The 17,040-nt window shown below is 44.2% G+C and overlaps 1 protein-coding gene and 1 long non-coding RNA gene across 3 annotated transcripts in view; one reads left to right on the top strand and one right to left on the bottom strand.

The window, feature by feature from the left end:
• Positions 1 to 8,220: 8,220 nt before the first annotated feature.
• Positions 8,221 to 15,938, bottom strand: LGALSL (galectin like). The gene is made up of 5 exons (XM_070429336.1): positions 15,645 to 15,938; positions 14,784 to 14,855; positions 14,551 to 14,639; positions 13,745 to 13,922; positions 8,221 to 11,651 (listed from the first exon to the last, which is right to left on the bottom strand). The coding sequence occupies exons 1-5, from the start codon at positions 15,678 to 15,680 to the stop codon at positions 11,508 to 11,510; spliced, it is 519 nt and encodes a 172-aa protein (XP_070285437.1). The 5' UTR covers positions 15,681 to 15,938; the 3' UTR covers positions 8,221 to 11,507.
• LOC139019947 (uncharacterized) overlaps positions 15,287 to 17,040 on the top strand; it is a 41,297-nt gene continuing 39,543 nt past the window's right edge. Inside the window, exon 1 of one of the 2 annotated variants that reach the window (XR_011473173.1) lies at positions 15,287 to 15,510. This is a non-coding gene — a long non-coding RNA (uncharacterized lncRNA). Of the gene's footprint in view, positions 15,511 to 15,891; positions 16,011 to 17,040 lie in introns of those variants that run through there. The other variant, XR_011473174.1, reaches the window with a different exon arrangement.

Below are 17,040 nucleotides of genomic sequence, written 5' to 3'. Positions count from 1 at the left end.
CGGCATCAGCGTAACCCACAGTGATTTTAGAACATGGTTTTGTGGCATCCACCACCCACTGCAGTCAGCCAGCCACTGAGAGCTCCTTGTCTAATTGGTCCTCTCCTGCACCCAAACACTTCACTGCTAGCAAACTTGGTGCATAAGTAGGAGTTTTCTCTCTTTTAGTCCATGGGGTCGGGTAGGGTGTATATTGAACTTACTGTAGTGTGAACACAGGTAAACTTTCCACTTCACTTTCATGGTGGGGGTGGCAGGTGCTGGCTCATATACAGAGTTTTTCATAAAAGTGGCAGAGCACTATATCCCATCCTCCTGATCTAAAAAGGGCTATCAGCCGTGGGCAAACTACGGCCCGTGGGCCGGATCCGGCCCATTTGAAATGAATAAAACTAAAAAAAAAAAGACTGTACCCTTTTATGTAATGATGTTTACTTTGAATTTATATTAGTTCACACAAACATTCCATCCATGCTTTTGTTCCGGCCCTCCGGTCCAGTTTAAGAACCCATTCATTGCTTAACCGAGGAGTTACTTTCTGTAGAAAAAAGAAAGTCTAAAAAAGAGAAAAGGAGAACTTCTAGAGCCCTGGGTAGGTTGTAATAGGTTCTAGAATGGATTAAAAAAAACAAGTGTGTGCCCTTTGGGCTAAAGATGGAAGCCATTTATATGAATTAAAGGGAGATTGAAATACAAACACAGTCCCATAATCTCGCATTTGCAAATGATTGAAAATCTACCCAGAAAGTAGGATGTGACAGTATGGGTGACTTACCAAAGCAGGAGACTGCCCAGTGAGGAAAACCTAAAAAAAAAGGGGGGGGGGGCATTAACATCCCCACCCTCCTGCAAAAAAACCAAAGCAACAACAAAAAGATGGGATAATTAGTAAGGCTCTCAGGACTTTCCAGAATCACAAGCTCGTTAAGGCCTAAATGGTTGTTTTCCCATCTGGCGATAGCTGCTGGATGCACTCCAGGGGCTTATTGGAATAAGGATGCCCTGTCACTGCTGCTTTACCAGCCGCTAATGAATCCCCTCGAAAATCGAAAATCGCTGGGAGGTGGGTCAGGCACATGAGTCTCCCCTGAAGAATTAACCAAGACAGTAACCAGAGTCCCAGCTCACCCCAGGATGACCTCCGGGAGCCCAGATAGGCCACAGCTGTCCTGGGCCACACATCACCCTCCCAGGCTGCTTCCCACTGTGCCTCCTCAGAGAGCCCTGCCCAGGATCCGACAAGCAGTGAGGAGCAAAGTCACACCGTGGACAAGTCACCTAAGCTCTCTGGACTTGTTTTTCTCCTCTGCAACATGATAACCTGACAAGCTCTACTATTCAGGTCACCTCCAAACTGCTAAGTTGAGGTCTAGAATATAAAATGTCAGGTGAGGGTATTGTCACTCTAATGTAGTCCTAACAGCAACCATTTCATAAACTCTCATTACATGCCAGGAATTCTGCTACGTGCCTATGGACCTTCTTTTGCTTAAACCTTAAAACAATCTTGCAAAGAAGATTTTTTTACAGCCTTATGTTACAGAAGGGAAAAAGGAGACTCAGACTGGTCAAAACTTAGAAAGATCGCAGAGCTGGCAAGCGGCATGATTTGAACCCCAATCTGTCTCTCTTATGCTCTTTCCTTTGCACATATCTCTGAGTGGAGAGAAACTGATTATCCTCAAATACAAAGAAGGCATCCCAATTACAGAGCCTCAATCAAACCCTCAGATGACTGCAGCCCTGGCTGACAGCTTAACTGTAACATCAGGAGAGTCCTTGAGTTAGAACCACTCAGCTAAGCTGCTCCTAAATTCCTGATCAACAGAAACAGTGTGAGATAATACATGTTTATTGTTGTTTTAAGCCTCTAAATTTTGGGATAATTTATTGCACCGCAATAAATAACTGATACAGCAACTTGGCTATCATTTATTCATCCAACAAACATCTGTTCATTTTTTTTTATTGTGACAAGTTCTATGTCACATGTTTGGGATGCAGTGAGCAAGATTAGCAAGGTACCTGCCCTGATGGGAATGATTACCTAGCTGGAGAGATGGACATAAAGCAAGCAAACCTTGAAAAGGAGGAGGCACATTCTTTAAAATTAAGTTGGGGAATTAAAGAGGAGATATTAAACCTGAGTCTTGAGGATAGAAAGGACCAGGAGGTTCTGGCATTTTCTTCCTCACTTGTCTTGATGTCCTCACTTCTTGCTGCCTTGTGATGCAGGGTGTTAAATAAACTAACAAAAAGAATGATAGACAATTCTTATTTTTCTTTGGGGCAGAATGTTCTCTATAGAGAAAACGGCCTCTGCTGGGTTAATGCTTTAAAAAGCTCCTGGCCGGGCAGCTCAGTTGGTTGGAGAGTCATCCCGTACACCAAAAGGTTTCCGGTTTGATTCTGGTCAGGGCACATATCTAGGTTGTGGGTTCGTACGGGAAGCAACTGACCGATGTTTCTCTCTCACGCCTACCTTCCTCTCTCCTTTCCCCTCTCTCTAAAATAAAAAACATATTTTAGGGTGAGGGTTAAAAAAAAAAGCCCCTGGAAAAGCTAGCAGTGGTCAAATAGGTATCCATAGGAGGGGAATTGGGGAGATTGAGAAGTTGCCTGGGAGGGGGATTGTAGAGAGCTAGAAGCCAAAGAGGGACTTGGGGATAAAATAGTGTCTTTATAAATATTGGATATTAACCCCTTATCAGATGTATCACTGGCAAATATGTTCTCCCATTCAGTGGATTGTCTTTTTTTTTATTGATGGTTTCCTTTGCTGTGCAAAAACTTTTAGTTTAGCATAGTCCCATTTGTTTATTTTTTTCTTTTGTTTCCCTTGCCCAATGAGATATATCAGAAAGAAATGTTGCTAAGAGAGATAGTGATTTTACTGCCTTTTTTTCTTCTTCTAGGAGTTGCTCAGAGCTTCATTAAAGACAGGGCTCTCTCCCAGAGACCCATGTGTTTTGTCATTAAAGAACACCAAGTTCCTCCTAGAACTCTTCCTTTGGGAGGCCAGATTTCAACTTTGCCACTGAGCTTTGAAAAACAGCATGTGGCCCTTCAGATCAAATCGAAGTTGGTACCTGCTGGGGAGTTGTGTTGCAGCACAGGGTGCAAGTGGCTCCCAGGCCTTGGAAGCTCAGCTGAAGTCCTTCAGACCCAGACACCCCCTCAAGTCACCCCCGTGATCAGCAAGCTCAGTCTCTGGAACTCCTGTAACAAGCAACATTCTGCTCCCTTGGTCTGGCCCTACTTATTGACATTCACCTTTATGTATATTTCATATGTACATGGCTGGTCTTTCCAGTTAGATCATAAATTCTTCAAGGGCAGATGGCATATGTCATTTATCTCTTTTTTATAATCCACAGTATCTAATACTTTGCCTTCATATAAAAAGGCTCCATTCATATCTAGCTTCTTTAGCATCAGTTAGGAGTGATTTTCTTATAGGAGAGAGGAATGATGGACATGAACTGACTATATGGACATATTTTAAGAGCACAGACTATATACAAAGGCCAATATTTTCCCTTTCAACTTAGCAAGTAAGATTTTTAAAGTTGTTTACTTAATTTTGAAGTTACTGAGGATTACAAGGGGACTTTCAAGTCAAATCCAAATTGTGAGGTCAGCCCAATATATGACTTCAATCAGAGCCTTATGGGAGTGTGTCTATTTCTAACTTTCTCAAATAAAAAGGCTGTGGTTTTGTGCCCCATAGTTTGTATAAGTTATTTTATTTGAGGATTCAAAAATGTGAAATAAATGAATGGTTAACTAGAATCTTAGCATAACAGACCACACTACTCCATGAAGATTCTCATTGAAAAAACATTGCTTTTGGCAGTTCCTCATCATTTTGTGCATATCTACCTTGTTTACTTTAAAAAAATAACATTAAAAAAATTCTCTTATGCTGAACTAAAGATCACTTTTTATTGTATTAGGAGAAATCTGTGTTTTGTAATATTGGAACAACTACAATAATTCGGGGTAAAAGAATTCCTAAGCACATTTTACAAACATTCTAAATATCTAATACACCGTCAATTTGGGCTAGAATTTAAGTAAAGTAGACTTCAAATGAAATCATACAAAGCCTATTTTAATGGATTAGATAGTCTCAGGATTTGCACTTTTAATACTGTTTCATTATAAAATTGTGGAGGATTATTATAGAAATTGGTATCATGATTATGAAGTAACTCTGGCCTTACCAGCTGTAAGAAATGTTTTATTCCTGTACAACCTGTTGTCACCCTCGGTTCTCCAAACACGTCACAAGTGTCATTATTCCATTTCCTATTAAGGCTGGGGGTTGAGGGTGCTCGCCAGATCACACACAACAAACCCTTGAGGCCCGGCACCCTATTCCCATAATTCTTCATTCTCATAAAAGATGGAAAGCTCACTGCTTCTCTTCCTCTGATTCCCAAACCAACTGCTTAGGTAAGACTTGAGTTTTTTGCTTCTGTCTTTTTAGAATTAGTGACAGATCAGTGACAGAAAGGGAGGTGCTGGAGTTATTAGCACATATTATTCTTACTCACAAAAGCTTGGAAGGCCCCCCCAAACCCCACATCACCCCCACAGCCAGTGGCCTGCTTGCCGCTTTTCAGGGCCTCTCAAACCATGAAGCCTCCTTCTGTTATCCGTGGACGTAGAGTTCTTGAGGTGCCACGGGGGAAATTGTCTCCCGAGACCTCCACAGGAGGCCTGGGTTTTGTGGAAAGGGTTATGAATGATGTAAAATTAAGGGGATTCCCCTTCAAGGTCCCATCTCTGTCTGTCCCGCCATGGAAAAAGTCCCACCGTGTATTCAGCAGAGTCAGAATTCAGGCCACTGCCCAGAATTTCTACTCCATATGAAAGTCCAGTCCAGTCCAGCATTTGGCTAGGTTAGCTTGTGTTCCCAGCGTTAGTCCATTGCGTGTGGGGTCCGCATAGTCAGAGCCATGTGGCTGGTTAAGGCCACATGATGGGCAAATGAAAGTCACGGAGCAAGAGAGAGTAAGGGGGAACCAGAAGGCAGGAGAGGGGGAACTCTTTGGGGATTTTACCTTTCCAAGATTTCACGTGCTCCCAGTGGCTTCGCCTTCCTAGCCAATGGGATCTTTTCCCCAGGCTAAACTGACAGGCAAACACCTTCTCTACACCACCCAGACTTCACTGCGCACACCCCATCTCCCCCTCTGTTTGATCCCTGATCCATTCCCTGATCTGCAGGGAATGAACTGGTGGTTCCCTGGGGATGGTGAAACTGTAGCTTCTTGGTGAAGCTGCCCGGATGACCATGCTTACAACGTCTGGCCTCCCCTCTGCTCTCTTCCCATTATTAATATTAATAACGAGGCGATTATGATGATAACACTTCCTTACCTCTGTGCTTGCTCACCTCGTCACCATCCTTCCCTAGGAGATGGGAGGGTGTATCAAAGCAAAAGAAAGCATCAGTGGCCATTTCTTCCCCTTCTCTCCCGGTTGAATATTGTTTCAGCACCTTGTGCATACACCCGTTTTAATTATGAAATATCTATCTTGCAAGGCAGTTCTTTGCTTTTTGAAGGCTTAAGGGAAAAATTATTTTAAAATTAACATGGTGATTAGGAAGCAAGGCAAGCATGAAGTATCTTGTATAGACTCAGCTGCCTTTTCTTGTGAAAGGAAGACTTTAAATTCATTTCCAAAAATGCCATGAGCAGCTCCTTTGGGCCATTACCACTTGCCCTCTGTCCTCTTTACAAGTTGTAAGCCACTTCGTGTATTTGCCTCATAGAACAATTAGGCTCCACCCTGGGGAGCCTCCCTGGTGATAAATAACTAATTGAAGTGTTTCCTATGAGGAAGGCAGGCTGGCCCCGGAACTTCAATCTTTCTCAGAGCAGCCCTGTTTAAAACAGGTGTTAGAGTGCTACTGCGGTCCTAAACCAACCCAGACAAGGAGGACTTTCACAAAACTTGGCTGAAATAATTTTCTTTTACTACAATGTTTTCTATTTGAGGCAGGGGCAGGAGAAGAGGAAGTTAAATCAGGGATAATAACACATAGCTGTAACATTGTAATGACTTTTTTTTTTTTTTGGCAGAGCAGGCTGTCTAGTGTTGAAATAAAGTTTTCACATAAAAACATCCACAAATCAGAATCTTACAGCCCTGCACAATTCAACAGTTGATTCAGTAAATGTTTATGGAATTTCCGAGGGCAGAGCTACTTAATTTGAGATCCAGGAAAACCCACAGCATCCAGGATATTTCTTTTTTATTTTTTTAAATATATATTTATTGATTTCAGAGAGGAAAGGAGAGGGAGAGATAGAAACATCAATGATGAGAGAGAATCATTGATCGGCTGCCTCCTGCACACCCCCTACTGGGGATCAAGCCCACAACCCGGGCATGTGCCCTTGACCAAAATCGAACCCAGGACCTTTCAGTCCGCAGGCTGATGCTCTATCCGCTGAGCCAAACCAGCCAGGGCATATTTCTTAAAGATATACACTCCTGAGACCTACTGTAGGCTACTGAAACAGAATCTTCCAGGGTGAAGCTGGGCTTCTGCTCTGTAAGGAGACTTTCTGGGTGATTCTTAAGCACATAAGGTTTAAACCACCAAATATCGCTGTCTGTTTCACTCATTGATGTATCCAGGTGCCTAGAACAGCAATGGACACAGCTCAATAAAGAGCTGTTGAATGAATGAAGGTCCCAAGTGCCTGAGGCCCATGGAGGCTACAGGTATGGATATCTTCCACACCATCTAATCCAATGGATGTCATAAAACAAGTGTAATGTGAAGGAGACACCAAAGTTTTGTACCCCAAAATATGCTTTTTTGGGATATTGATTTTTAAACTGGTTTTTAAGAAACAAAAGACTCAGAACCTTTGACCCTCTCCTTTAACTGCTTGGAAAAACCTGCTTAAAGGAAGGGAACATCACTTAGCATCCTAATATAAACGAAAGAAGTCTAGCAAAGCTTGTTAGCTGTATTTGCCTCTGTGTCCCATTGTTTCTGGGTGGTCCAGCAAAAATTTGTTTACATAGTTGCTCTTTCCCCATCTACCTGTAAATGACCTGCTTTCCATCTGAAATCCCAGACCCCTGCCTCCTTTTCCTTGGTCCAAAATGGCATATGAACCTCGACTGCTCAGTGCATCTTCCTGTCCCGTTCTTACGGCACCCCCCAATGTACATTCGTACACATTGTCTCGTGTTAATGTTAATCTGTTTCCTGTTCATTTGGTTATAAGTCCTGCAGAATTTAGAGGGGAGAGGAAAATTATTTTCTTCACAAATGTCATATCCCCCAAGGGACCTTCCTACCTAGACTAGGGGGGCGGGAGGGAAGCTCTCTTATCTCTGCCCAACAGCCTCAGCAAATTGTCCCCACCTTAACAGACCTCTCCCTGCCTGCACTTGACTGCAAAAGCTGTAAGACTAGCCTCACGGCCTTGCATCCTTAAAACTTAAAAAAAAAAAGGGGGGGGGGGGATTAATAAAACTAATTAAGGAAAACACAGGATCCTAGATCCCGCATGTAAATACTAGTATCTCTCTGCTCACCACCCAAAACTGAAGCTCGGCAAACTTCTCTAAGCCATATTTCACTTGTAGGTAGAACAGTCAAGAGGTTGTTTCCTTACCATCATTCAAACCACAGGAGAGGACAAGCGAAATGCAGCCTTGCTTTTGCATATACTGTGCTAAGACTGCATTTTACAATTTATTAAGAACCCACTGTATCCTTAACAGGTAAGAGGTTTAAAAAACTGGTAAATCTATACAATGGAATGCGACTCCGTAATAACAAAGAAAAACCATTGATACACAAAACATGAATCTCAAATGCATTATGCTAATGGGAAAGTATGTAACCTCAAAAGATTACACATACTGTAGGATCCTCTTATGACATCCAGGACAAGGCAAAACTAAGGGAAGGGGGAATGAATCAGTGGTTGTCTAATCAGGGTTAGGAGTAGGGGGCAAGTTTTACTACAAAGATATAGCACAAGAGAATTTTGGGGGGTGATGGAACAATTCTGTATTCTGTTTGAGGTGGTAACTGCATGAACCTATGCATGTGTTAAAACTCATAGAACTGTACCCCACCCCAAACAGTTAATTTACTGAATGTAAATTATATTTAAAAAGAATCCGCCCAGCCCACATGGCTCAGTGGTTGAGCTTCGACCTATCAGCCAGCAGGTACAGTTTGATTCCTAGTCAGGGCATATGCCTGGGTTGTGGGCTCAATCCCCAGTAGGGGGTGTGCAGGAGGCAGCCAATTGATGATTCTCTCTCATCATTGATGTTTCCATCTCTCTCTCCCTCTCCCTTCCTCTCTGAAATCAATAAAAATATATTATAAAAAAAGAAAAAGAAAAAGAATCCCTTGCCTACACAACATAAACTCATTGGGTCTCTGAGGACCCTGAGACAATTTCCTTCCTTGATCAATCAGTTTGTCAATGTGGGGCATACAGAAACACGTGGTCGTGAAACTGAGGGAACATTGTTATACACATCAATGGTCAGTATATCACAACTGGAGCCAAATTTAGCATGTGATCAACTGGAAGCCACTTTGTAGAAAATTGCTTTATTATAGTGCAAATAACTTTCAGCAGTGACATAATAATGTAAGAACACATTTAGCACATTTTACACCACACAGTAAATAAGAAAGTGTTTCTTTGAAAATAATTCATCAGAGGGTCATTATTTCATTAATGCCAGAAAACGCCAAGGCTGTTTCCCTCTTTTTGGATATTTTCTTTTTAATACAAATGAAAGGATTTGCCACTTTAACAAATCGCCATCAATTCTAAGAGTGATTTTTGAATTGAGGCTGGCAAGATTTAAAATGGGGTTTCAAGTAAAAAAAAAGTAAAGAATTTTAAGACAATTTTGGGTTAGCCCAGCAAGTAGAAGTCATTTCTATTAACTTGTAAGTATATACAAACATTCACTCCAATTTTGATGCAGAAATGGACAGATTGTCTTACAGCCTGCCTTTATTCCCCCAGAGCCTGATTGTTCATTATTCTCCTTGGTTTTGGTCACATTGCGAAATGAGGACTCTGGTCAGAAATAACTCCTTACATACCCAAGTGCTTTCGTGTGAAGCTTTAAATTGCACTTTCCATACTGAATTCCCACCTTGGGCCTCACATGGCCATGAGATGACATGAACAGTGTTTCCAGTTTACAGCTGAAGTAGGCCCCTGCTAATTTACCTACAGCTGAACCAAACTATCACATCCTTTAGATTAATTCCAATAGGCTTAACCAAAACCTCAGAGAGAAACGAAAGGTTAACAGCCTGTCTTTACATTACACTGCCTAAGGGCTTGGCTGCTAACCAGTTAGCCGACAGGTAGAGAGTACAGTGTCCACTCCAATCAGTTACACTCCCAACGCCTCTGGTTTCTGCTGAATTATGCAGTGGGTGGGAACGGATGGCCACTCAAAGGAAACCTCCCATGGGTTCTTCCACCACAAGTAGAATAAAAACCCAACACATATCCTTCAGGACCATGAGAAATTAATCACAGGCTTGAAAATACCTGGAGCCACAGACAGCTCTCTTGGCTGATTAAGTCAGCTGGTCCATACAGCTTTTCAATGCTCAGCCAGTCTTGTTGGGTAAAGGATCTTCTTATATAACACAATGGAACTGTGCTACACAGTTTCAAAGGTTAGAAGAATCCAAATACATCGCCTATAAAAAAGTCACCATTTTAGTTTTCTTTTTCTTAGACTTTGGTACTGAAACACTGTCTACATTCTCGACACGTGGAAATGACGTGGCCACTTCAGTGCCTCTGCATGTTGTGTAAAAAAAACTCAAAAGCAAAGCAGGACGAGGACGTGTCATAACAAGACATGGTATGCTGTACAAACAAAACCTAAATTATATATAAATACACCCCCACCCTAGCACCCCTTCCCCCCGACCCCATTCTACCTGACCAAGCAATGCCAAAGGTTCTTCTCTCCAGGGCCAATGGGGTTTGGGAAATTCAGCACCCAGGACGCTGACCGTCCCTTGCCTCTCGATGACATTGATGGTAGTGCAGGCTCCTCCTGGAGAGGCACTGCTGTTTGATCAGTTCCACAAGTGCAGGGAAACTCCTACAGCTTAATTGGGAGCACGCGTCCTATTGGTTGGACTCAAAGACCTAGAGTTCTGGGAGTTAACCTTTCAGATAAGCTAATTGGATCATTTCCTAATCTGGATCCTGTCTTATCCTAGTATCTCATCAGAGCCAACAAAGTAGGAACCGTCCTCTACTCTGCAGCTGCAAAGGCATTGCTTGGGGATACGGGTGAGGGTCATATAATAAAAGGGATGCAATGAGCTAATAGCTTAAGTTGATATAAATTATTTGCGAGTAAGTTATTTGGGGCCAGTGGCTCCTGCTTTACATTGCATTCCAGAATCATTTTCATATTATACTCTTAAAAGATTATATAATAGTCATTTAAAAACTGTCTATGCAATCACCTCTTATATGTTGTCAATTAGTTTAATAGCAACTTAAGGAGCCATTATGTAAATCTAGGAAAAAGTAACTAGTCAGTCTTAAGGAAGCCAATACTGTGTTAATTCACAGGAAGGAGAAAAAGCAATGTAAATAGAATTTTACATGAATTGTCAATAACTCCAAAACCAGTTTTACCGAAATGTTGCAGTCTTTCCAAAAGCACTTACAGCAATTTATATCAAGAGATCCTAAATATAGGGGTCTGGAGGATATGACTCAATTGTTTAAGGTAGAAATTCACCTATTACATGATTGTAATATGTATCTTTCCCCCCTTGGACCTAAGATATTTGTACATTCAAAAGTTCCTAACTTGTTGTTCTTGAGATATTAATCATTTTCTAATACATATGTTGAGCATAAATAAATATGAGAAAGCTTTAAAAATCTGAATTAACATTATCCTGTGCAAAAAAACCAAAACAAGATAAAAAAAAAAAAAAAAACCCCCCAAAACAAAAAAACAACCACAGAAACCTTGAACAACCTACATTCTATGTTAATACCCTGACTAAAATGTTGGTTGTGCTACGCAATTCCACTTCAGTGCAGAAATGAGTTGATTTCGGTGTACCGTCTTTGTTGTTAAGTCTTTAGCACTTTTTGTTTCTAAACATCACCTTGCTTTGAAAAGATGTATAACTCGCTACCAAATCACAAATCATCACAAATCCATTTCAGTTTAGGTCTGAATAAAATCCAGCATAAATGTTATTACTTTGTTCTGGGAATAATGGCTCGGTGTCTTTGTTCCGACAGCTTCCTCAGGGCAAACCTTGGTTGAAGTTGTCATTTGGGTTTCAACTGCAAAGAAGAGACAGTGAAGCTTGCCTTTTGTTTTTGTTTTCTGTTTAAGTCTCCAGATGTTGTTAAGACACTTCTTCCAGACCAACAGTCAGATAGTTGTGGCACCTGATCCGATTTGAAATGGAGGTGGTTGAAACAACATCAGCCAAGCTTGGTGATCTGGAGGTCCCCGTTTATCTTTATGGTGTCGATTGCAGATAACGTTTGAACGCGGTGGTAAAAATCAAAAAGTTGATGTCCATCCACAAACACTCTGAAACGTGGGTGCTCGCAGAGAATTTCCACCTGGAAGAAACAGAATAATCAATCTCAGTTCACAATTTCAATGAACCCTGCTAGGGAAAACAAACAAACAGTCTTTCACTTTAGAGCAGTGGTTCTCAACCTTCCTAATGCCGCGACCCCTTAATACAGTTCCTTATGCTGTGGTGACCTCCGATTTCGTTGTTACAAATTGAACATAATTAAAGCATAGTGATTAATCACAAAAACAATATGTAATTATATATGTGTTTTCTGATGGTCTTAGGCAACCCCTGTGAAAGGGTCGTTCGATCCCCACAGGTTGAGAACCGCTGCTTTAGAGAAAGAACGGCAACATCTTCAGTGGTTCTCACATGTTGGAGTGCATCGGAATATAATACAGAACGTTTGTTAGAACACAGATTGCTGGGCCTCACCTCCAAGATTTTCATTTTAGTAGGTCTAATGTGACTTCTAAAAAAAATCTACATTTCCACCAAGTTCTAAGGGGATGCTGTTTTTGCTGGAAGGAGGAACACACTTTGTCAACCATTGCTCTACACTATTTAATATCCTTTAAAGATTTAAAATTGCTCATGCTTTAACACTCCAGAGAGCACAGCTTTATTTATATGGCACTTAATGCCTCCACTGTCATCCCCCTGAACAATCTATCCCACCTTCAGAGGAGCCTCTCATAAGGCAGAACTGGTATGCATTAGTAGCATGTAATAATAGTCTAGACACTCCAACCTGGTAAACACTAAAGCAAAGAGGTTACAGAGTAATTACCATTGGACCAAGGATGTATAATTAACAAGGCTTTGTTAAGACAGACAGAAATACTGATTCCATATGGTAAAAGGTTTTTCTTCCTCTCTTCCTTAAGTAATTCACCATAGAGTTTAATCATTGGTTCTATGCTATGTATTTATTAAAAGCATTGGTATTCACCATGCAAGAAGAGACTCCATATGTGATGTTAGTCACATTTAATTCGTATTATTACCAAACTTATGTCACCAAGGAAGGCCAACATCATTTCAATTTTGTTGTTGGGAAGCATTATATTCCTCTTGGCAGTCAGGAGCTCTGCTTACTCACACTCCTGAGCTATGCATTAAGATTCATAATTAAGAAACTGTCACAGTCAAGAGTAGCCGAAGGGGTCATTACCATTTTAGAGAAAGGGAAGGGCAGGGATCATGGGTGGGGGTGCCTTTCCCAGACTATGATTAGAAGGGCAACAATCTCAATGCGACCACTGATATGAAAAGTTATGGATTCTTATGTTTCCCCCCAGAACATAATTACTTCTTCATAAGGCCCTTATAAATTTCTAGGTGAACAGCAAAGGTAGGTAGTTCTGCTTTGTTAGGAGTATATGCCACATAGAGCTTTCAACTGAGTTGTCATTATTGTGATTTTTGTTAACAAGGTATAATGGGGACAACTTCATCAGCAGGTCTCACATTTTAGTAAGTCCTTTCTTAACACATTACTGACTTGCATCTCTTACTTGGTGTTGTCCTTCATAGAGGAAGGTGCTGCTAATGCATCTTAATTGGATGGGAAGTTAGGGCTGAGCTTCCGGCTTGCTAGATAGTGAGGAGCAAATCTATACTCATCCAGCTCAAAGGGAAAGATTTGTCAGCCACACAGCCTGTGACAAAGACACAGACTAAGGCTACTTAACCCATAGGAGGAAACAAAGATATAGCCAGCCTTGAAATTCCAACCACTATATTCTTTAAAGAGTTATAACTAATAAGATTTAATGCTTCTTAAAGGTTGAGAAAAAATGAGGACAACTCATATTTATTAATCAATCAACTATTTTTGGGAAAGGTATCTATTATATACTTAATACTATGTGAAGCACTACATAGAAAGTATTCTTAACAATCAGGACACATAAATATGGATTTACTTACTAAATGTATTAGCTAAGAGCTACCATGGCGAGTATTAATTCAAATCAGCACACAGTTCTTTTGATCTTTTTTTCACCATCGGGTGACAAATTTCTTGGACATGCAGAAATTCTGGCTGCTTAAAGCGTTCTTGGCAACACTAGAGGAGGAAAACACCCTCACCCTGCCAGGGGCTGGAGCTGGAGCACTCGAGGTACTCACCCTGAATGGCTGGTCGGGGATGAATGGAAAGTAAGGGATCGCTGATTGTTCCTCGCCCCTCTCGCCAGATATACAAGAATTTCTGAGTAGCTGCCGGTCTGTGAACACAGCTTTGAGTTCAATTGCCACATCAGCTGGAGGATCTTCTGAGTCACCACAGGTCAAGCTGATGGCAAAACTGGTAAGAAAATCGTCTCAATTATTCCAGGTTGGACATAACAACATTTAACAATGACCCAGGCTCCCACATTTTCTCCTTCTTCTCGGGATTTGTCTGCTTTTCATGGGACACTACTCTTTACCCAGGTTAGACTAGGTATGGAGAAGTGGGATTATAATCAAACCAGTTATTTTGTTACATAAAGGAGGCCCCGCTGGAGTTGAAAATGACTCACATTGGGGATTTCAGATACCCCAAACCATTCACACATCTTGTATCTTAATCCATTTCGGAATTCTCAAAAACAGCCCCCAAAACTGATCAGGGGAAATAATATCTTGTAAATTTGGTTCTCATTTATATTGCTAGTTCTCACTCCAAGCACCATGTTTTTAAACTACAAAAAACAAGTCCTTTGGCCTCCCTAAGGGTCAAAGAAAAAATGATGTGGGCCTATATTTATAATCTCTAGATATAAATAGCTGTCTGGAGAAATGATGGCTGGGATTCATACACATTCTTTTCATGGGAACATGGTACTTTCTTGGCACTTCCAACTAGCAACACTGGCCACAGGGAGAGGAAGAGGAGGAGCAGTACATAGGAGGGGGCAGGGCCTTGTCACTGCCTGATAGCTCTGCCTTACCTCTCAGGGTTGAGGTCAACGATGCCCATCACTAACACCTTCTTGCCTGGTCTCATGCCACCTTTAATATGCCCACAAAATGGAACTATCTGCAAGGGGAAACAGGAAGTTTACAGCCTGCAAGGGGAAGAGCCAAGCCCTCAGATCCTGAGGACCTGACCCATTAGAAAATGCAATTAGAAAGGAAGAGGGTACCGGCAGAGACACAGAGCCCAGAAAAAAAAATCATTTACCAGTCGTGGGAAGTACACGTCGGCTTGCACTGGAGAGCCCAAGGAGTTGTTTAAATGTCCATCATCTAGTTTCTAAAAATAGAAGCACATAGACTGGCTTTTTAAAGGCTCTTGTTTTGAGGGGTGGGAGTTCGGGAAGAACCTACACAAATCTGGAGGAATCCAGCAGCCCTTACAGAATACAGGCAGCGTCTGCAGATGCTGCCGCCTCACAGTCCATTGAATAACCGCATAAATCCTCGGAACAAAACCCGTTCTTTCCACCTGGTAGCTAAGCCTCTAAAGATCTCCAGACCCTTCAGATCTAGATCCAAATCAAGGTCGTGGCACACCGGGAAGCCAGAGCCCAGCCCCGGAGGAGGGTAGGCCCCTCTCTAACCGCGAACGCATCTGGACGCGCGGTCTCCCAGGCCTGTCCTCCCGGACGTGGCTGGAGTGCAGCAGCCGCGCTCAACTTCTCCCGGGAGCCACTGGCGCCGACCCATTTCCAAGGGGGAATCCCCGGTCGGGGGCGGACGCGGGGTGCGCGCGCCCCGATACACTCACGCACGCGCACCCTCACACGTGCAACGTGCACACCTGGCCGGGGGCTGCACGGCACGGAGGGGGCTGTCGGTGACCCCCCATCCCGCCGACCGCCCAAACACCCTCCCGGGTCCAGCGGCCCCCAGCCCGGGGCACCCCTGGCGCCCCCAAGCCGGCCGCGCACAGCGGCTCCTGCTAACAGGTACCGGGCACCTTCCCACGCGGGGGGCGCCGGGCTGGGCCTCAGCTCCTCTCCGCCGCAGCTCGGCGGGAGCAGGGGCTCGGCGTGGGGGGCCGCGGGAAGGGGGCGCCTCGCGTGCGCCCCGCCACACTCACCACTACGGCATCACTGTCGGCCACCGATCCCGCCATCTTCTTGCAGAGCGCGGCGGGTGCACGGCTGGAGGCCGGTGGCGGGGGACGTGGGACGCGGCGCGCGGGCGGGGATCCCGGGGCGGTCCTGCACCGGGCGGGGGCGCGGGTCCGAGGATGGCTCGGGCGCGCACCCCCACGCGGGCACGCGCGCGCGCGTACGCCGGGGCCCCCGCGCCGACCTGGCAGCCAGGCCCGGGAGGTGGGGGAGGGAAGGGAGAGGCGGCGCCGGCCCCGAGGTCGGAGGTGGCCGCGGCTGCCCGGACGGCGACTGACCAGTCGAGCTGCTTCCTGCCTCCGGGTGCTGCTGTCGCTGCGCGAAGATGAAAGGTGCCAAGAGCCGCACCGCGCCGGCCCTGGGCGGCATTTAAAGGCCGCCGGGGTCCGGCTCGGGAACCGGGAACAGGGCGGGGACCGGGCTAGGCTGCCACGGCTTGCTCAGCTTGCCCTGCCCCTTGGCCATTGGACAGTGGCAAGAGGCTGGGGCGGGAGGGACGGGCCTGTGCGTACGGGTTAGCGCTCGCGGGAGGGCCAGGGCCTGGTCGGCCCTCCCAGGAGTGAGGGAGGGTGGGGCTGGGGGTGATGGCGAAGTGAGGGGGCTTGACAGGTGACAGGTGCTTGTGACATCCCCGCCCCTCCCTTCCAGCCAGCCCCCTTCTTTCTCGGCCACGTCCTGGGGCAGGTGGGACAGTGGAGGCCAGGTCAAGGGAAGACTGGGTTTGGGGGTATTATTCCAGAGCTGGAGATTTCTTTCAGAGAATTCCAAAGAAGTGGGAGGAAAGAGCCGTTGGGCTCTCTGGTAGAAAGATAATGAAAGGTCTCTAGGCTTGCATAATTAAATATTGGGCCCCGAAGCCAAAGGCAGGAGGATTCTCAGTAGGCACTTTATATCCCAGGAGATTAGCTACAGAGCAGGCCCTCTCCTGGGGAACCTGGGGCTCTTTCAGGCTGGGGTCTGGCTCAGTCTTACCAAAGAGCCTCCATTGGGTCCTGTTTTTGTATGAGACACCTGCCCAGTCCAGGGTAGTACATTTGTCACTGAAAATCTTTGTAGGAGTCATTTCCAGGGGGTGCACCCCTCTTTATTCTAAGGCACAAATTCCTTTATGGCATTTCCACATGAGTATGATTATGTAACTTCTCAGATAAAGCTGTATCAACATACCTCTATTAGGTGACATCTTGGTTTAAACATTCCATTGTGTGAATCATCAGGGTGTTGACACTAATAAGCTGAGAGCGTGTGTGACCTGCTGCAATCCCAGAGGGGCCCTCACTGTTGCTGGCTGTGTGGCCTGGAACATCACTGTGGCTTTTGTGTCTTAGCTTTCCCTTTACGGACCAGAGCTAATTGTGGTAA

The sequence above is a fragment of the Myotis yumanensis genome, unplaced genomic scaffold (assembly GCF_028538775.1).
Source record: "Myotis yumanensis isolate MYYU_CA2020_CCGP unplaced genomic scaffold, mMyoYum1.0.hap1 SCAF_11, whole genome shotgun sequence".
Lineage (NCBI taxonomy): Eukaryota > Metazoa > Chordata > Mammalia > Chiroptera > Vespertilionidae > Myotis > Myotis yumanensis.
This window is presented reverse-complemented; position numbering and strand designations above follow the sequence as displayed.